Source organism: Sorex fumeus, unplaced genomic scaffold, assembly GCF_029834395.1.
Source record: "Sorex fumeus unplaced genomic scaffold, SorFum_2.1 ptg000051l, whole genome shotgun sequence".
Classification (NCBI taxonomy): Eukaryota; Metazoa; Chordata; class Mammalia; order Eulipotyphla; family Soricidae; genus Sorex; species Sorex fumeus.
Window position 1 is genome coordinate 11118435 of NW_026606108.1, and position 20115 is coordinate 11138549.

Below are 20115 nucleotides of genomic sequence, written 5' to 3' on the forward strand. Positions count from 1 at the left end.
GCATAGGGGGAATATATGGGATGCTGGGGATCGAACCCCGGTTGGCTATGTGCAAGGCAAGTGCCCTATCCGCTGTACCCTGTGCACTCTGGCTCCTGATCTCTGGACCCTTTGCCATCCGACAGAATCCCACCCCAGACTCTTTGGCCATTTCTCCGTGTGCATGAGGCAAGTGGACAGCAGTTCCACCCTGTCCCTTTTGACCAAGGTCTTGGTGAATCTGAGTTCAGGTGAGGCCTTGTGACAGCCATGCTGACCCTTGCCTGGCCTCAGACCGAACCTCCAGAGGCAGCATTTCAGCAGCCTCAGGAGTCTGTATTCCTTCCTTCTGCCCTCAACATTTCTTCTGCCGGAACCACAGGCTCTGTTTTCCCTCTTGATAAATCTGGTCACCCTAAATATGGGACTTGGAGCAAACAGGAGTGGCTGGCCCCACGCAGCCCTCGTTTGGAAATGTAGCCTCACTTGGACTGCTATTTTGGAGGTCTGGTTTTTACCCGACACGAAGTGGTTTTAAGGGAGAGAGGGAAGGGATGGGACAGAACCCCGGCAGGGGAGAGATGAGGGGAGAATATGCAGGTGTGCATCCGTTTCGAGAGATTCTGTGAGAAAGAGGGTCCTTGGCCACGTAAACCTGGGAAATAGAGTTTCCAGAAACTGTGGTATTAAACATTTGAAGTCCAAATAGAGAAGAAGCCTAGCTGCTTCTGCTCAGCTTAGTTCTCCGGTTTTGAAAGTGTAGTCTAATAAAAGCCTGGAAAATGGGGCCAAGCGGAAGTTGCAAAGCAGCACCCAGGGCCTTAAGACTTCGTGGAGCTTGGATTATTTGGCCCACACACTGTTTAGTGTCCGTTGCTTGAAGTTACTGACTGGCACGAGACAACAAAAACATTTCTCCTAAGACTCTGGAGCCTGGTGGTCTTGAGGAAGCAGCCGCTCTGGGTCTGCAAAGCAGCGTTCAGCAGGGGGGCAGGGACATTCTCTCTTGCTTGCCCCCTTCCTCTGGAAAGCTGTCCCCTTCATACCACAGCAGGCATGCCCACCTCAGCTGTCTCCTAGGGATTTCGGAGAGAACTGGTGTCGAGAACAGCCATTCTTGCAACTGACTGGCCTTCATGGTCTTGCCTGCAGACACCAGTGCAGTAGGACACCTGGCAAAAGGATGCTGTTAAGGCCAGGACCCATCGCCCACTTTCCAGTACCCCGGCATTAGCCAGAGTCATTCCCGTAGTCCACTTCTTTCTAGTGGTCCACTGACGGGCTGGTCCGGCCCCTCAAAGCTGCAAGTAGCCGGTATAGATGCGCGGACAGACGCTCTGTGTCTGTGCCCTGTGCCCTGTGATTTAACCCCTTCCCTCACTCTGGCCTCGGTTTCTCCCTCTTTGGATTAGAACAGACAATGACGCGCTATCCTTCCAGGCTGGGCCTGGGCGATGCCAAGACTCCACCATCAAGGAATGTCCTTTCTGGAGCTGTTCTATGGAATTCCAGGCCGGCCCCTCCCTCCTGTCCAGGGCCGAAGCTGGAGCCTGAGGGCCGGGCGGCCCGGGCACCCCGCCCAGGGGCGGAGTCGCCTCGGGGCGTCCCACCCCTCCACCTGGGGCCCGGCGGCAGATGTTACAACTTTTCCGCAATTCTCTCCCGCTGTGTTCCCCACCCCCAGACCCGCCCAAGCCCTGCCTCCCTCCCCTTCCCCCTGGGGTCCTGCCCGCCTCCCTGCGGGGAGCTCGCTAGTTCTCCGGACTCGCTCGGGCGGGGCGAGAGGCCGGGCTGGGGGCTGGAGGGTCGAGGGGAGGAGAAAAGGGAAAGCAGAGGGGAGAGAAATTAGGAGGCGGGGGCGATTGAGGGCTCGCAGGGAGAGAAGAGTCAGAGGATGGTGCAGAGCACTTTTGGGAAGCCGCCACGCCGCGTCTCAGACTGGCCTGGCTGAGCTGGGAGAGGGGAGCGAGGGCGGCGCAGGACGGGCGCGACGCTGGCCGAGGGCAGCTCAGCGCGGGCCTGACCTCTTCCGGAGCGCCTCGCGGCGCCCCCCGACCACCCGCTGGGTGGTTCCCTGGGGCCCTGAGCGCAGCGTCGCGCGGCGGGCGGGCCGTGCGCCCTGGGCGCGCCGGGCAGTGAGCGCGGGAGCCGTGCGCGGCTGGACGCGCGCGCGGGCGGGCATGGCCATGCACGCTCTCACGGGCTTCTCGCTCGTCAGCCTGCTCAGTTTCGGCTACCTGTCCTGGGACTGGTCCAAGCCGAGCCTGGTGGCCGATGGACCTGGGGAGGCCGGCGAGCAGCCTTCTGCCGCTCCTCCCCAACCTCCCCATATCATTTTCATCCTCACCGACGACCAGGGGTACCACGACGTGGGCTACCATGGCTCCGATATCGAGACCCCTACGCTGGACCGGCTGGCAGCTGAGGGTGTGAAATTGGAGAATTATTATATCCAGCCCATCTGCACGCCCTCACGCAGCCAACTCCTCACCGGCAGGTAGGTATGGCCGCTGCAGGCTCTGGGATTGCCACTGACACCCCAGAGAGTCCCAGTGGGTAATTTCCCCTAACGGTACCCCTGCGGGGAAGTGGGAAAGCCATGCAGCGGATGGGGCCAATTTTATCTCCAGGTGACACTGTGATGGTTAGTAGAAGCCTTTCCTCTTTCTGGGCCTCAGTTTCCTTACACTAACCCTCCTCCCACACCATGTGAAAGGAGAGTCGCTTTGCTTCCCCTGGAGGAATCAAGGGACTGGCACTTTTGCAACCTGCTGCTCTCCAGATCCTCCCTCATGCCCTAACTTCCCTAATCTCAGTTTTCCTGTCCATAGAATGGACCAGAGAACCATTTTTATCTCGAAAAGATGTATGTGTGTGGAGAGGATGGAATGAAATTTCTGGTAACCTGCTTGCCCATCAGAGAGTGGCAGCCTCTGTGTTACGGGTGGGGTTAGGACCCCAGATTGTCTGCAGACACTAGGAGGAAGCCCAGGATTCATAGACCTGAGGAAAAAAAAAGAGACCCTGCGTGGCTTTAGGCTAGTTACTTAACTCAAGTGTCTGATCCTCTTCGAATCCTCCCCACTTGCCTGGGAGCCACTTTCTGGAGGAGCAGTTGTCCCCAGCCAACAAGAAGGCAGGATTACAAGCTTAGAAGAGCAGAGAGTCAGGAGGTGGAGCGTGGAAAGCCAACTCTGGCCACTTAGAGGAGAAAATCCTTTGGCACGGCTGTAGCTAAGCCTCCTTGGATGAGCTCCAAGGCTTGCTTTCTCCCAAGTTCCACCCAGAAGCCACGGGTGTGATCTCTGGAAGCAGTGCGTTTGCCCTGGAGGAGAGAGGTGACATATATGGCCAAGGGGCTCCCAACTCTGTTCCCAGGCCCACCTCCAGTGCCTGTAGGAGGAGGGGCTGGGTGGCCTGGAGCTGGAAATCAGATGGCACCTTTCCCTTTGATTTGGCTATCAGAGTTTAGATCCAGGAACAGAGAAAGGGAAGAGAGAACGATGCTGGTGTTTGTGTTGGGGGGTACAGGGTACAGTGCTGAGTGGGTGGTGGTGGGATTCAAGACCAAATATGGCATAACCTCCAGAAGAGGGATGGGGGGAGGGGGGAAGACTCCACACCCTGGTGGGCTGTGCACATGCGAGCATTTCTCTGCAGAAGTGACTTTGGTTTGAAGCAGGGGAATGAACAGCTGCACAGGGCAACCTTCAGCCCCTGGGCGGTGAAGTTAGTGCAGTTTGCTGATCATGGCTGGGCAGTATCTGTCCTCTGCCCCTGCAGCTGGCTCTGTCTCACAGATGCCAACTGCTCTCAGGAGTGTCCCTTAAAGTCACATCTACGGAGGCTGGAGGGAACCAGAGTTTTTTTTTATGGTGCTCACACACTTTACACACCAATACTGCAGGGCATCATTGCAGAGCTCTTCTGTGAGAGTCTTGCTTCAAGGAGGCTGATCAGATCAAGTCCAGTTGTTCAGAAAGCTTGATGGAGGTCTGGAGAGGTGGGAGCGTGAGAGGGGCTGCGCATGTTTTGCTGACTTGGGATCAAAGCTCAGCTCTGCCGCTTGCCAGCCCAGTGCACTTGGTGGGGTGCTGCCCTTGGGGGAAACCTCAGTTGCATCAACTATAGGATGGATCAAGATGGAATGTGGCTAGGTGAAACCACAGGAAACAACCCCCCCCCACAGGAAGCAAACCTGTGAATGAGGAGGGGGCCATTATATAAAAAATGGTAATAGTAGCTAAAGAGAGCTCGCAGTAGTAACAACTTTATATTTTATTTTTTGCTTTTTTGGGGTCACACCCAGCTATGCTCAGGGGTTACTCCTGACTCTGCACTCAGGAATTACTCCTGGCGGTACTTGGGGGACTGTATGGGGATTGAACCCAGGTTGGTCTCATGCAAGGTAAACGCCCTACCTGCTGTGTGATCACTCCAACCTCCGAAGTAATAACTTTAAGAAGAAGAAAGGGGGTTGGGGTGAGAGCTGGGTTTAATCCCTGAGCCCCAGAGCAGCACAAGTGGGAGTGAACGTTCCTCCCTGCCATAGCAAAGCCAGGATCAGCCCCCAGCACTACCAGGTATGGCACAAAACAACAACAATAAAAAATAAAGAAAATAAAAGAAGAAGAGGAGGTGGAAGGATGTATCAGATAATTGGGTAATAAGGTGTGTGCCGGTGGGAAAGGAAAAGGTGTGGGATTCTAACACATCCTGCAGTTCTTGGGCTTTTTATTTATCTGGGACCTTTAGGATTTGAGTCAAGACTAGAGAGCATGTGCAGATCACATGTGTACTTGGCCCTCAGAAAGGGGACTGGGCTAGGAATGAATAAATAAGGAATGCAGGGTTTGTTCGTGCCAAAGGGCGTTAGCCTGTCTCTGTGACCCACATCCCAGCAGGGAAGTGAGAACTGGCCTTAGAAGACTTGGGGCGTAGAGATCTCCCATCTAACCAAGTCACTTCTCAAGGTGAGCAAACTGATGCCCCTGCTGTCTCCTTTGCCAGAACAGGGTCTTTTCAATGGACTCTGCTCGGATTCATGTTCTGGATTTAAGTTCTGGCTCTGGCCCTGACTACCCAGTGACCTAGGACAAGGCCCTTCCCCTCCTCCAGACATTAGTGTCTTTTAGAGACAAGGAGAATAAACTGGAAGATGACATGGACCTAAATGCCTCTAAAATCTGGAGGGTCATCGTTCATTGATATATTTGTTTGTTCTGTGAGTGACTTTGAAATATCATCTGAGTACTAGGACTACACGGTTGAGTAAGGCATGGTTCCATCATATGACGCTGGACTTGAGCATGAGCAACTGAATATAAACCCATGGCCAGGTAGCACAATGATGCTATATCGTAACCACTCGAGGAGCCGGAGTGATAGTACAGCAGGTAGGGCATTTGCCGACCCGAGTTTGATTCCCAGTATCCCATAGGGTCCCCTGAGCACCACCAGGAGTAATTCCTGAGTGCAAAGCCAGGAGTGATTTCTGTGCATTGGCGGGTGTGACCCAAAAAGCCAAAAAAAAAAGTGATTACTCGAGAAGAGTCAGAAGCAAAAGTGAGTCATTCTTTGAAAGAGTTGTGAAAAACTTTAAAGTGGGATAACCTTTGGGATGGGCTTTCACGGGTGAGTAGGAGTTTGCTTGCAGGACTGGCTCCCAACCACATGGAAAAATCTGAAGTCTGGAACCAGACAGTTGGGTATCAAATTCAAACCTCACTTATTAATTGTGGGACTCCTGGGGCAAATGACTCCATTTACTGAGCCTCAGCTTGTTTGTGTGGGAAGTGGGAATAATCTTGACCAGTATCCCTTAGGTTATGGTGAGATTTATTTACTTACTTTCTAATTTTTTTTTTGTTTTGTTTTTGCGTTTGAGCCATAACGACAGTGCTCAGGGCTTACCCCTGGCTCTGCACTCAGCAGTCATTCCTGGTGAGCTTGGGGGACAATATGGGGTGTTGGGGATGGAGCCCTGGTTGACCATGTTTGAGGCAAATGCACCACTCCAGCCCCTATGGTGAGACTTAGGGAGGTAATTTGCATAAAGGAGCTCAATATGTGCTATTATTACCATTACTGTCGTGATTAACTTGGCTCAGTCAAACTCCCCAGCTTCCTCATGTGCGAGCCTCAGTGACTTCTAAACGTCGGTCTTCTCTTTTATCACCTGATCTTAATATCTGCTTTAACTGAGTTGGAGGACTCAGTGAGATGATGGGCTTATGGTGCGTGGCACATGAGATGATGCTTCTGTGGCAGTTGCCGTGGGGGCTGGGAGGGCTGGACCTGGAGCCCACCTCTGGGAAAGAGTCGGGGAGGAGGGAGGGTGCTGGTGGCTGAGTGCTGCTTTGCAGTTGACCTGTGCCTTCTGCCTGTCTCCTCACCCGCGTCCCTGCAGGTACCAGATCCACACGGGGCTGCAGCACTCCATCATTCGCCCCCGGCAGCCCAACTGCCTGCCCCTAGACCAGGTGACGTTGCCCCAGAAGCTTCAGGAGGCCGGCTATTCCACACACATGGTGGGCAAGTGGCACCTGGGTTTCTACCGCAAGGAGTGCCTGCCCACGCGCCGGGGCTTTGACACCTTCCTGGGCTCGCTTACGGGCAATGTGGACTACTATACCTATGACAACTGTGATGGTCCCGGCGTGTGTGGCTTCGACCTGCACGAGGGTGAGAGCGTGGCCTGGGGGCTCAGTGGCCAGTACTCTACGCTGCTCTATGCCCAGCGTGTCAGCCAGATCCTGGCCAGCCACAGCCCCCGGCAGCCCCTCTTCCTCTACGTGGCCTTCCAGGCGGTGCACACCCCCCTGCAGTCCCCGCGGGAGTACCTGTATCGCTACCGCACCATGGGCAACGTGGCCCGGCGGAAGTATGCGGCCATGGTGACCTGCATGGATGAGGCCGTGCGCAACATCACCTGGGCCCTCAAGCGCTATGGCTTCTACAACAACAGCGTCATCATCTTCTCCAGTGACAACGGTGGCCAGACTTTCTCGGGGGGCAGCAACTGGCCCCTCCGGGGACGCAAAGGCACTTACTGGGAAGGGGGGGTGCGGGGGTTGGGCTTCGTCCATAGCCCCCTGCTCAAGCGGAAGCGCAGGACGAGCCGGGCCCTGGTTCACATCACCGACTGGTACCCGACCCTGGTGGGCCTGGCCGGGGGCAGTGCCTCGGCGGCCGACGGGCTGGACGGCTATGACGTGTGGCCCGCCATCAGCGAGGGCCGGGCGTCACCGCGCACTGAGATCCTGCACAACATCGACCCGCTGTACAACCACGCAGAGCACGGCTCCCTGGAGGGGGGCTTTGGCATCTGGAACACGGCCGTGCAGGCGGCTATCCGCGTGGGCGAGTGGAAGCTGCTGACCGGAGACCCTGGCTATGGAGACTGGATCCCCCCGCAGACGCTGGCTGCCTTCCCCGGCAGCTGGTGGAACCTGGAGCGCCTGGCCAGCGCCCGCCAGGCCGTGTGGCTCTTCAACATCAGTGCTGACCCCTACGAACGGGAGGACCTGGCCGGCCAGAGGCCTGACGTGGTCCGGGCCCTGCTGGCCCGCCTGGTGGACTATAACCGCACGGCCATCCCTGTGCGCTACCCGGCTGAGAATCCTCGGGCCCACCCTGACTTCAATGGGGGAGCTTGGGGACCCTGGGCTAGTGAGGAGGAAGAGGAAGAGGAGGAAGGGGAGGAGGAAAGCAAGTCCCGAAGCTTCTCTTGGGGGCGACGCCCAAAGAAATGCAAGATTTGCAAGCTGCGCTCCTTTTTTCGTAAACTCAACACCAGGCTGATGTCTCACCGCATCTGAACGGGATGGGGGCGCCGGGAGGGTCTCTGTCGATCCCCTAGTCTCCTGTACTCTAGCCTGGCCCCTCTAGTCTGGACCCAAAGCCCTGAGACTGCAGGGCAGTGGGGAGTGAACTTCGTTTGGGGTGAGGGAAATAAACCGAACTGGCATGCCTGAGTCTCAGTCGTGCCCTGACCCAGGGTGGTCTGTGCAGGCTCTCTGGGCCTCAGTCTCCTCATCTGTAAAATGAGCTCTAGCCACCTCATTGCACTATGGTTTGGACCTGGGGATACAGGTGGATGAGCCCCTCCAGCTTCACTCTCTCTTTGCTCAGTCAAAGCCTTGCCCTCGAACCCTGGCCCTCTGCAGGGTGATGTGGAAGTCACTCCAACCCTGGACCCAGCTGAGACATGGGGCTCGGGCAGGGTCCCCTGAGCGCTGATGGTAGAGGTGCAGGAGTCTGGGGGGGGGGGCGGATTCATGAATCCACATGTGGGTCAGTTCTGGGGCCAGAGAAGTGGTAGGGAATGGAGCGGGGGGCGGGGGGGGGGGGCGTTCTCCTTCCTGTCGTTGGCACTCGGAGAAACTTTGCACTTGGTTGTTAGCTGCGGTAGCACCAAGCATCATGGGAACAGCAGGGGAAAGGGTTCCTGAGCCAATTTGACCTGGGACCCAGCCCTTCCCCTCTTGACCTTGATATTTCCACCTGACTCTGTCTATCTGGCAGGACAGGGGAGTGGTGGTGGTGGAGGGACCCACGAGCTTGATTCAAATGCAGCCAGGTCTGGGCATGCAGGTGGGAGGGGGTGTGTGTGACAGGGCAGGTGGGCTGATGCTGGCCGGGTGCTTGGGGGTAGAGGTGGGTGGCCTGGCCAGGAAGCAGAGCATCAGAATTCTGGCCTGGTCCTGCCTAGGTCTGCTGCCAGCCTTCAGACCCTGGACGGTGCCTCAGCGCTCCCTTCCCCGCGGGCCCTGCCCCTGCGCGGGGGCCGGGGTGGGGGCCGCCGAGTTCCCAGCCTGCCTGCTGCAGAGCGCGCTGCGTTCTGCATGTCTCCCTCAGGTTCCAGTCGGCGCAGCGTGTGTAGGCGAAAGCCCTGCTGTGAATTTTGAAAATAGTTATTTTTGTCGCTGGCAAAGGAGGCCTGCTAGGACTCGTCAGCTTGGGGATGAGCGGGATGGGTGGGCTGGGCTGGGGTGGGTGCACGGCATGAGGGCTGGGGGGGTGCTTTGGGTGTTGGTGTCATTGGCATCTCCACGGTGACTGCGCCTGGAAACGTGGGTCTGGCCTGCAGCTGCAGAGCTGGGTCTGTGCCCGAGGCCTTTTGTCCCGGGCCCGCTCTGTTCCTGCTTGGTGCCACCCCAGCAGGAACTTGCTCGTTGTGCTGAGCTGCTCTGGGGCAGAGGCAAGCACTGGCCCCAGGTACCCTAGCGGCCTTCCTGCTTCAGAGGGGCTCCCCTTAGGGGTTGTCCCAGGCTGGGCATACGTCAGGGGCGGGTTGCCCATGTCCAGGACCCAGGGTTCTTAGGCTCCTGCAGGGGTGTGTGGAGCCAGGGCTGCCCGAGCAGGGGTTGCGTTGTCAGCAGGGTGCCCTGTCCCAGCTCTAGCTCTGCTCCTCTGCCCTTCGGGAACACCATTAAAGGCTCTGCTCCCCTCTCGGCCCTACATCTGCCTCCTGCAACCAGCCTTGCCTGTGGCCGAGGGAGCCTGGCTGAGCTGTGGTTGGGGCTGATGCTACACCCTGGCTCAGTGCTCACTCACTGGGACCTAGCACACACCCCGGAGCCCACACAGGCTTCCCCCGTCCTTGGGCCACAGACCCCAGGTCCTGCCTGCCAGCTGACACAGTTCAGGACTCCTGTGCCCCTTCCAATCCGGGACACTGGGTGCTGGACCCTGCAGCCCCTGAGGGGGTGCCAGGCAGGTGCTGGACCCCATGTGGGGGGCATGGAGGTGTGTGTGGGGGGTGAAGCAGAGATGCCCAGAGAAGCCCCCTGACTGCCTACAGGGTACAGTGTCTACAGGGTACTGAGTGGGGCATGAGCCGGAAGCAGCACCGTCTTGTCCCAGCTGGGCCCTCTTCCTGCGCCTTGGACTTTAGTGAGCTCACCTGCCGGGGCTGGCTCCTTTCCTCCTCCCTCTCTGCTGCTTACTTACACTTCACCTTGGCAGGTAGGCCTGCTGGGCTGGAAAGAGGAGGCACTGCTGTGAACGGGAAGCATGTGCTCTGGGCTGTCCCTAAGGCAGCCCCAAGACCGGGTAACCCTTGCTCCGCCAACTGGAAGGGCCAGGGACTCCCCATCTGTGAGGACATGGACCCCCATCTGTAAGGACATGGACCCCCATCTGTAAGGACATGAACTTCCCATCTGTAAGGCTGTGAACCTCCATCTGTGAGGACATGGGCTCTCCCATCTGTGAGGATGTGGACCCCCATCTATATGGACATGGACCCCCTGCTTTAAGAGCCGTCAGCTCCCCCACGGCCCTCCCATAACCTGCGGCGGGTGATGGAGACACACACCTGTGGGCCGGGCTGCCTCATGCCACACCCCTGCCAAGTGGGCTCTGACCAAGCCTTCTGGTGGGCTGACTTCAGGCTGTGAGCAGTGCTGTGTGTTCAAGACTTGGCATTAAAGTGGCCAATCCTATAGTTTCCCAATCCTGTCTGTGAAGGGACATTTTTCCCCACCCTTCCTGGCGGGGGTGGGGGGGGGGGGGACCATGGGAAAAATCCTGCCATGGAACAGCCAGTGCAGGAGCAGGTCAGGCTGGGCACCCCCGGGCCAGTCGGCCCCTGTCCCCAACTCCCTGCTTTCCTGTCCTCTGCAGGGGTGTCTTCTATCAGGACATAGAGGAGTCTGACCTGCCCCTCCCTCTGAGAGCACGTGGTCACTCCCCCAATGAATCAGCTTGTCCCAGGGCCCTTGGCAGGGTCAAGTCTCTCCTGATCCACTTTCCACCATTCCGGCCCCCTGGTGCTCTCTCTGGTGTCTGCCCAGGCCCTGCAGGAGCTTGGCATCTGGATTGCGCCTGTGAGTGTCCAAGCTTAGGCCCTAGAGCTGCGCTCAGGGCTCGCTCTCTGACCCCATCTCTATGGGATGCAGCTGGGCTCTTAGCCAGCATCCCTGATCTTCATGTTGGAGTCAGGCCAAGCCTACTCCTGAGTAACACGTGCACGGGACAGATGGGGGTGGACACACCATACCTGGGTGCGGGCTGGTAGAAAGTACCCCCCTGATGCCATCATGACTCATTCTCATGCCATGGAGTCTCCTTGCTGACCCATCATAGGGCACGGCTGCCAGTCTCATGGCACAGGCCAGGCAGAGCTTCTGCAGAAGTTATGCTCGGGATCTAAGGAGACTAGCACCCCTGCAAAGGGGTGTGTAAGGATTGCCAAGGACACCAAAGAGAGTTCTTCCTCTTCTCTCTTCACTGCCTCCTGCTCCAGACCCCTCAGGACCCTGCAGCAGGTGTGAGCCCTACCCCTGAGCCCAGGAGGGAGAGAATGCAAGGAGGGAGGCGCCAGAGAGAGAGAGAGAGAGAGTTAGAGCTCAGGTATCCAGGCTCAATCCCAGGCACCACATATGACCAGGAATCACAAAAATCACACAATCACAAATCATCCTGTTAATCGTCGATTGCCTCGAGCAGGCCCCAGTAACGTCTCCTTCATCCTAGCCCTGAGATTATATTCAAGGCTCTTTAGGAGAACGAGACCCATCATTGTTACTGGTATTTGGCATATTGGGTACGACACAGGGAGTTTGCCAGACTCTGCCAGACTCTGACCAGGAGTAAGTAAGGAGTATCACTGGGTGTGGCCCCCAAATGAAACAAAAGCAAGCAAGGTGAGAGGCAAAAAACAAAAAAACAAAAGGAGAGAGAGAGAGAGAGACAGGGTGGGGAAAGGGAAAAGGGGAAAGGGAATAGGAAGGAGAGGGAAAGTGGGAAATGTTCACACGGGAGGGAGAGAAAAGGGGAATCTGGAGTGAGAGGGGAAATGGGGGACAGGAGACAGAGTTCCTGGGGCACAGGGCTGCAGACAGAGGCCAGCTCTGTGAAGTCCGGCAGAGCCAGTGAAGAGCAGACCAGCGATACTGCCTCTGTCCCTTCCCGTCCTTGGAACCACACTGCCTCTTCCTGGACACCACTCCCCCCGCCCCCTCACCCCCCACCCATGTGCACTGCTCTCCTCACAACAGGGCAGAGAAGACAATGAAAGCCAGTGATGGCCCAAGGTCCAGTTAGACACAATCAGACCCCCATCAGCCCATCCGGGCAAGCCTTGGCACTTCGTAGAAGTCATTAATCTTTGAAGGCGGCAGTTAATGAGGAGGAGTGGCCCAGGCCGGGGGTGGGGGTGGGGTGGGGGATGACTCTGTAGGAACCGTGACAGACCAGGCCTGGGCCAGGGGCTGCTCAAAACAGGGAGGTCAGCTCTGGGGGTACTCAGAGAACAGCACTGTGCATGTTTGCTTGAGTCAGGGTGGTGTGAAGGGGCCGTCTGCACCCCTCCATAAAGACGACTCCCCTTCTGTCCAGCGTGTCGGCCACGGGCTCAGGGAACACACAGAGCAGGCCTGGAGGTAGTGGAACAATGAACTTGAGCAGGGAGGAGTGAGGCCCAGAGAGGTTAGGCAACTCATCTATTTAAAAAAATAAATACTTTCGGTTTGGTGCCACACCCGGGAGGGCTCAGGGCTTATTCCTAGCTCTGCGCTCAGGGCTCACTCCTGGCAGTGCTCCAGGGACCATATTGGGGTGCCAGGAATTGAACCTGGGTTGGCTGGGTGTGAGGCCAGTGCCTTCCTGCTGTACTATTGCACTGGCCAGGCCACTCAGCTAGAGGCGCACAGCTTATGTCACGGAGTGGGGAGAACTATGGGCCCCTGCTGCCTGTCCCCGAGGGCCCCACCCCCACTGGCTCCGACTCCGGCTGGTGGCTTTGTGGTTACTGAGCATACCCCCTCTTGGGGTGAGCTGTGGGGTCTGGGCGGGGAGAGCCCCTACAGGATGGGATTAAGTGGGGCACAGTCCTTACCCCCTCCCTCTAGGTGCTTCAGTCCAGAGCAGGGCGTTTTATTCCTGCCCGCTGCCCCCTGGCAGTGTGGCCCCCGCCCAGCCCTGGCCTCTCCTCCCGGCCTCTGACTGGCAACGTTGGCGGGAGAAGCGGGAAGCATATTGTGCGCAGAAACAAAACAAAGTGGTTTTTCCTTTTTTCTGAAGGTGGTAATGGTGCAATTAGTAGCTAAGCCATTCCCCCCCTTCCCTGCTCGCCTCCAGCCTTCCCCTCAGCCTCCCTCCCTCTCCTCTCCCGGGAAGAAAGGGCTGGCTTGGGGAGGGGCCCCACCACTCTCGCTTGCCCCCCACTCACAGGAAGGGGGCGGGATTGGGGGCACCCAGAGGGCAGAAAGTGAGGGTTCTGCTGGGAATGAGGGTCACCAGCGAACAGGCCAGTGATCGTGTCCAGCAAGGCAGTTAGGGGCTGGCAGGGTGAACTACAACCTCAGAAGGTTTGGGGGGCAGCCTTTGTCCCAGCCGAGCTCACTGGGGACAGTCAGAGGGGGTCAGACCGGGGATGGAGGGTCACGGACCCACCTTCACCTGTTCTTGTTCTCCCCAGGCCTCGGCTTCCCGTACTTCCCAGAGGCCCTTCCCCCTGCAGCTCCGGCTTCCCCTGCAGCCCTGCCCTGTCTGTGAAGAAACGGAGAAGGAGCTAATGGGGCGGGGGGGGGGGGGGGGGGGGGAAGGGAGGTCCCCACAAGGCCCAGGGGCACCTGGCTGGGAAATGCCCTACGCTGGAGCGGAAATCAGTGCCTGCCCCCTCCCTGGACCCCTCATTCCCAAGTGGTATGTAGTTGTGGGGGGAAGGGGAGTCAGGGGGCCACACTGGGGTCATAGCTGTGGCAACTGCTTTGAATTGCTGAGCAAGCAGGAAAAGGGCCGGAGACTTCGGGGTAGGTGACCACTCTCTGGGCTGGGCCGCTCCCCCACAACTGCCCTCTCTGCTTCTTGGCCTTGGCTTGAAGTGCGGCAGAAACTGGGACATGGGCCCCGGGAGATCAGTCTTCAGGGTCCCCCTGGGCCTGGGCTGTGGAAGCTGTGGAGTGGCCCCACTGTCACGGCTGTGGGGTGCAGGAGATGAGGACCCCGGGGCTGTGCCCCCCACAGCCCTGCTGTCTCTCTGCACTTCTCTGTCAAGCTGGAATGCCACAGACAAGGTGTTAAAGAGCAGAGTGTGAGAGCAAAACAAGAGATAGACAGAAAAGCTGACAATCCCCCCATATGCCCCTCCCCAAGAGACAGTTACAGAGACCCCCACGGTCTGCAGAGAGCCCCATGAACTAGCCATCATTTCCCAGGAAACCTTAGAACCCGCTGTTGCCAGGACAACGGGGCAATACCTGTCTCCCCCGGAGGAGACCAAGTTGCCAGGGTAACAGCATCCTCCTGTCTTTCCCAGGGACCATCCCAGAATGTGGCGCTCACCGGCTGTTACCATGGTAACTGTCTTTTTGCCCCACTTAATCCCATCCTGTAGGCTACCAGGGGCCCGCAGTTGGGATGGGGGAGGTGAGCAGAGAGCTCACTTGTGGACTAAGTTTGTGCTCCTTCCCCTCCCTCCACCCCTCCCCGGGCCCCTCACCTCCAGGGCACTGCCCCCCCCCCACGGCCCTCACAGGCCTGTAGCACTGTGTGAGGCAGGGCCGGCATTCAGGAGCAGGTTTTGCAGTGGAAGGCGGGCAGGTGTTGGGGAGGCAGTTACCGGGGCAACGGGAACAGGGCGTTTCGGAGGTGGTTGCCATGGGGACCTGGATGCTGACGAAGGCTCGCGAGGCTGTGAGCAGCCACAGTGCCCTGCTCAGAAGCCTGGGGCTCGTCAGTCAAGCCAGTTGTCGGCTCGCACTCGGCAGCCTGGGTGGGCGCGTGGGCCCTCGTTGCGGGAGCCGAGCAGCAGTGCCCCAGCTCTGGGTCTCCGGTGCCGAGCCCCTGCAGCCTGCCCGGCGCCACCATGGCTACCATCACCTGCACCCGCTTCACGGAAGAGTACCAGCTCTTTGAGGAACTGGGAAAGTGAGTTGCACCCCGGAGAGTCCTGGGTGGTGCTGGGGTCAGCGAGGAGGGCGGGCTGCCTGCAGTGCTCGGAGCACACGCAACGGAGGGGCTCCCCCACACGCAGAGTGTTGGAGTCAGGGCTGGGTGTATTTCTGGGTGCACAGATGTGCTGAGGGCAGCGGGTGAAAGGGCTGATGGTGGGTGCATGCACGCCCATACACACACACACACACACACACACACACACACACACACACACACTGCCTGTGACCCTGGGGAGGATTCTCAGAAACTCAGGCTCTGCAAGAAATCTTGCCAGTCGGCTGAGTTCAAGGCTGGATTTCCCTGCTGAGTTTCTCCCGAGATGGCCATCTGCTCCCAACTTGGATCCCTTCGGGGACTGAGACTTCTCTGCCTCCCAGAGAACTTTAGATCCCTGCAGAGGCTGTGTGGGTGCCGCGAGCTCCCCCTCCTCCCAGCTCCCTCCAGGGGGAAGAGTGTTGTCGGGAGGCAGGGGTTAATAACAGTGGCGGAGCGGCTTCCTGGGTGAGGGGAGGATGGGAAGGGCGATCACTCTGTTGCAGGAGGCTGGGAGGGGGAGGGACCACTTCTTGCCCCCAGAAAACTTGTCCAGCCCTGAGCTCATTTTCTGCTGCTGCTGTTTGGTATAATTGGGGGTGGGGGGGGCGGGGGCGGACAAATGTAGAGGAGAGCCGTGGGGTGGCTCGGGGAGCTGTAAAGGATCAGGGCAGTGTTCCCAGTTGGCTGGCCTGGCGGAGGTCCCCGGGATGGACTGGTGGAGTGAAGGTGGAGTTTTCCCTGCGGGCAAAGCAGCCCTGGTACCCTGGTGGTGGCAGGAGAGCAGGGGCTACGGGTTCTGGGAGCAGAGGGGCACTGCCACGAAGTCCTAACCCAGGCTCATAGGAGTGAGAAACGGAGTCTGGGTACACCTGTGGGTGCTGTGTACAGGACAGGCTGTTCTAGTTACAAGGCTCGATGTACAAGGGTGCCCGGTGAGAATGGTGACCTGTGGAGGCCACCGGGGTCCCGAGGGCTGGTGTGCATGGGACTGAAGCTGTGAGCACGCATGACCGTGTGTGCATGCTCATGGCAAGTCTGGGTGGGCAGAGGCTGGGTGGGTGCACAGAGCCAACAGGAGAAGGGTACATGCCTGGGGTGGGACGCAGCTATGTGCCAGGAGGCTTGACCGTGCCAGTCTGCGTGAGGTTGGGGCCTGCGGGCATGGGGAGTGTGGGTGTTGGAGGCTTGTGTGAGCTCATGCTCATGTCTGCATGTATGTGTGTGGGGGGGGGGGAGCAAGGAGGGAGGACAGGCCGTGGCTGTGCACAAGTAGCTCTCACACACGCGCGCACACACACACACGTACACACACACACACACACACACACACACACACACACATATGCACCCACTGGTACACGGAATTCTCCCTGTGCTTGTCACAGCTGCAGACTTGCAGAAGTGTGTTTCTGCCCAGGGGGTGGGAGTGTGGTCAGAACAAAATGTTTGGGGTTTCTCTGGAGGTCCAAGGCCGTGAAACTTGTGGGGATGTGGGGAGTTCTTCTGCGGGGTGTTTCCTCAGGCCCACTGGAAGCCCAGGTGAGCCAGAACTGCCCGGAAGGCTCGGGCCGAGGCTCAGAGTGGGGACTGCGTCACAGATAGCAGTGAAATGGAGCTGGGATGTGACTTGGGCACTGAGTGAAAATCAGTGATGCTCTGCCCCAAGAGGAGATGGGTATCAGGAAGGCCGTGTGCGACGGAGGTGACTTGGCAGGCAGCCCCAGGCGCCTCCTCAGCCCTGGGTGCTTGCAGAGACTGGGCCGGGATGGTGCTGCAAGCAACAGAGAGCCCAGGCACGGTGCTGACAGGAGAAACCAGGCTGGCGGGCATGGCCGGGCTCTGTCGAATCAATGCCAGGCTTCTCCCTGCCAGAGCTATCAGTGCTCTTAACATATTTTTAGGTCATATATTCCTCCAGGAGTCGATGAACGCCTCAGTGTCCATTCCCCGGCAATCTGCACCAGCGACAAACAGCAGCGGGAAGCTCAGGACGTCAGGGAGGCAGTGGGTGGGTCGTAGCTTGGGGTGCTGCTCTGGGGAAGGGGTATGGGGAGACAGCCTGGGGAGTGACTGAGGAAGTCGGGTCCTCAGCTTCAGCCCCAGACCTGGGGGCAGGAGGTGCCCGCGCTGGTCCCCACACCCCGTACCTTGTGATACTTGGCACTGACCCAGCCTGGGGAGGGGTCACTGACCAAGCCCTGAGTTCTCCCAGGCCTGCTGGTGGAAGCAGCTTCTCATCGATGGCCTTTGCGGGCAGCGATGCAAACGTGCCCGGGACCCAGCTGCAGTCACGGCCCAGAACCCACTTCTGATCGTGGGCAGCATGGCTGGCAGAGGTATCGGGTCATCCCTACACGGAACCTGGGACCTTCCCACCCCGTCTGCACCGCCCAGCGGCAAAGCAGGGTGCCAGCCTCTGCAGGCTCCCTGGCAACCTGCCCAGCGATGCCTGGCCGGCAGGGCTGGCTGCGAGGATCAAGAAGCTGCCCCTGTCCAGCCTGCCGGGCAGACATGGGGGTTCATGAGCTGGAGGCAGGGCTCCAGCTCGGGCTTCTAGGGCCTCTGTGCTACTCCAGGGGCCGACTGGATGGCGGCATCTGAATTCAGATGGGCCGAAAGTGCCAGTTCCCCTGGAGGCCTGGGGCACAGCTCTCTCTTGGGAGCCCAACACCAGCTCACGTCCTCCGCTTTGACCCCAATTCTTTCTGGAGGGCAAAGCCCAGGGCCCAGGAGCAGAGGAATAGCCTGGAGCAGAACCTCGGGCAGGATGGGGGTCCATGTCAGAAGCCAGAGGAGGGGGAGACCTGCTCAGCCTCTGGGCTCCTCCAGGTTCTCAACCCTACTCCTGGGAGAGGTGAGGGCAGCAGCCAATCACTGGGCTGGACAGAGCAGCCTACAGATTTCCCGGAGCGAGGGAAGGCTGGAGAAAGGGCTGGTCACTTCTCTCCTTAGAAACCAGCAAACGGAGGAGCCTGGAGCTCGGAACTGGGGCTGGCTGCGGCTGGCCCGGATGTACCTGAACTCTGTTTCCTCCTGCTTCCGGCTTTGGGTCATTAATAGATGATCCAGAAGAGGGACACTGTGCCCAGTTCCAGGGTCCCACCATCCTGGAGGGTCCGCTTCCCTTGGGGACTTGGGCTCTGACATCTCACATGAGTTGAGCCACTCGACAAGCCCTCCCTGCAGGGCACTTAAGGGACAGACACGTCCTAGGTCACAGTGGCCACCCAAGAGTCAAGGGCTTCTCACAGCCTTTCCGACTCACAGCTCTCCAGCTTAGTGGCACAACCCTTAGTTCGAGTCCAGGCAGGCAGATGGCTTACTCACCCATCTCATAGATGGGGAGACTGAGGCTGGGAGCCCGAGTGGCAGTCCTAGACCTGCACTGGGTCGGTGTTCAGTTACTTGATGAGGGATCCTTGTGCTGCGTATGAGGAATCTCCCCTCTCCTGCCGACAGCAGGGAACTCTACCTTCCTGGTGACCTGGATGGAAGATTGAGTCATTTCCCTCCCCTCCCCCGACATGGGGAATTGCTGAGCCACGGCTCATTTTCCAAGCCGAGAGCAGCCTCTGACGTATTGATGTACTGGGTCTGCCTGGCTGCACCCTAGCCTTTGTGCACCTCAACTTTGTCATCTGTACAACGGGGATCACAGACCTCTTGCAGACGCCCGAAATAGCCCGTCAGAGCGCTGCCAGTGCTTCCTGGAAGAGAGGCACTCATGAAAAATGTCATGCTCCCGGAACATCTGAACCGGAAGAACCAGATGCACCATCGACGCCTAGCGCAGATGGTGGCAGCGGCTCCCGGAACGCAGAGATTTGCACCAGGCCCCAGGGAGAGGCGATGACAAGGCCAGGGCTAGGGCTGAGGTGCAGGGGCAGAGGCTCTCGGGTGAGGGCGTCTCTCCGCGCCTTGCCTCCCCGCCCCCACGGCGCGCACATGTTCTGGTGCATGCCACAGCCCTCCGCCCCCGCCCAACGCCCCCGCGCCGGATGAGCCACACTGACACCGCGAGCCTCCTCCTGCCCGCCCACGCCCAGCACCTCTGCCGGCACCCCTGCAGTCCAGGCTGCCTCTGGGCATGCAGGCCTGCCCCTGCACAGGGAAGGCCCCCAGGTCGGTGGCCCCTGTTGCCTGCACAGTGGAGTGCAGGGTTACAGCCCGGAGAACAGGTGCTGCAGCTGGGCTGCCGCTCTCTGCGCTCTCTCTCTCCCGGCTTTGCCCTGCGCTGCTGCCAGCCTCATTGTCCAGGGGCTCCGCAGGTCTACCTGGCACTGCCCCCGAGCCTGTCCTACCCGCAGAGACCCAGACAGGTCCTCCGTTCTCAGGGTCAAGGCTCAGCGGCACCTCTGAGGAGGCAGGAACTTTCATCTGAGCAGGCTGGGGACTTAGTGACTTGGGGGCATGTCAGAGGGAGAACACGCCGCTAAGCGTTTCCTGAGCACATACTTAGTTCGCCGTCCCTGGCTGAGTCCAGCACAGACCTGTTAAAAGACTTACGATAGTCTCCGATAATTTGGGGGCCCGTGGTTGGAAGTTGACATTCAGTGACTTGGAAAACTCCGAGGGGGGTGCAGCAGGATTAATGCTCGCATTAATCTCAGACCTGCCCAGTCTTGGATAGCAAGCACTTAGCGGGAATATTTAAAAAACTGTAAGTTGCAAGGTGGGGGCGGGGAAGTAAATTGCTTAGAAGATAGTCCAGGGTGAGTGGTGGAGATGGAGAAGACACATCAAGAGAGACAGTCTGGGGGCTGGAGTGATAGCACAGGGGATCACAGGGGATAGGGCGTTTGCCTTGCACGCAGCTGTGCCCAGGTTCGATTCCCAGCATTCCATATGGTCCCCCGAGCACTGCCAGCAGTAACTCCTGAGTGAAGAGCCAGGAGTAACCCTGTGCATCGCCTGGTGTGATCCAAAAAAGCAAAAAAAAAAAAAAAGAGAGAGAGAGAGAGAGAGAGGCTGTGGGACTGGAGCGATAGGAGCAATAGTATGATAGTATTGCAGGTGAGACGTTTGCCCTGTACACAACCGACCCAGGTTCAATCCTCGACATCCCATAGGGTCCCCAGGAGCACATCAGGTGTGATTCCAGAGTTCAGAGCCAGGAGTAACCCCTGAGCATTGCCAGGTGTAGCCCCAAAACAAAAATGGAGGAGAGAGAGGGAGAGGGAAGGAGGGAGAGAGAGA

The 20115-nt window shown here is 58.6% G+C and overlaps 2 protein-coding genes across 3 annotated transcripts in view; both read left to right on the plus strand.

The window, feature by feature from the left end:
- The first annotated feature begins 1851 nt into the window (after positions 1 to 1851).
- Positions 1852 to 7849, plus strand: ARSI (arylsulfatase family member I). Its single transcript, XM_056124625.1, has 2 exons — positions 1852 to 2476; positions 6389 to 7849. The coding sequence occupies exons 1-2, from the start codon at positions 2160 to 2162 to the stop codon at positions 7797 to 7799; spliced, it is 1728 nt and encodes a 575-aa protein (XP_055980600.1). The 5' UTR covers positions 1852 to 2159; the 3' UTR covers positions 7800 to 7849.
- A 6773-nt stretch (positions 7850 to 14622) lies between these two features.
- CAMK2A (calcium/calmodulin dependent protein kinase II alpha) overlaps positions 14623 to 20115 on the plus strand; it is a 54515-nt gene continuing 49022 nt past the window's right edge. The window contains exon 1 of one of the 2 annotated variants that reach the window (XM_056124626.1): positions 14623 to 14856. In XM_056124626.1, coding sequence (XP_055980601.1) covers positions 14795 to 14856 — 62 coding nt within the window. In that variant the 5' untranslated portion in view covers positions 14623 to 14794. The remainder of the gene's footprint in view (positions 14857 to 20115) is intronic. The other variant, XM_056124627.1, reaches the window with a different exon arrangement.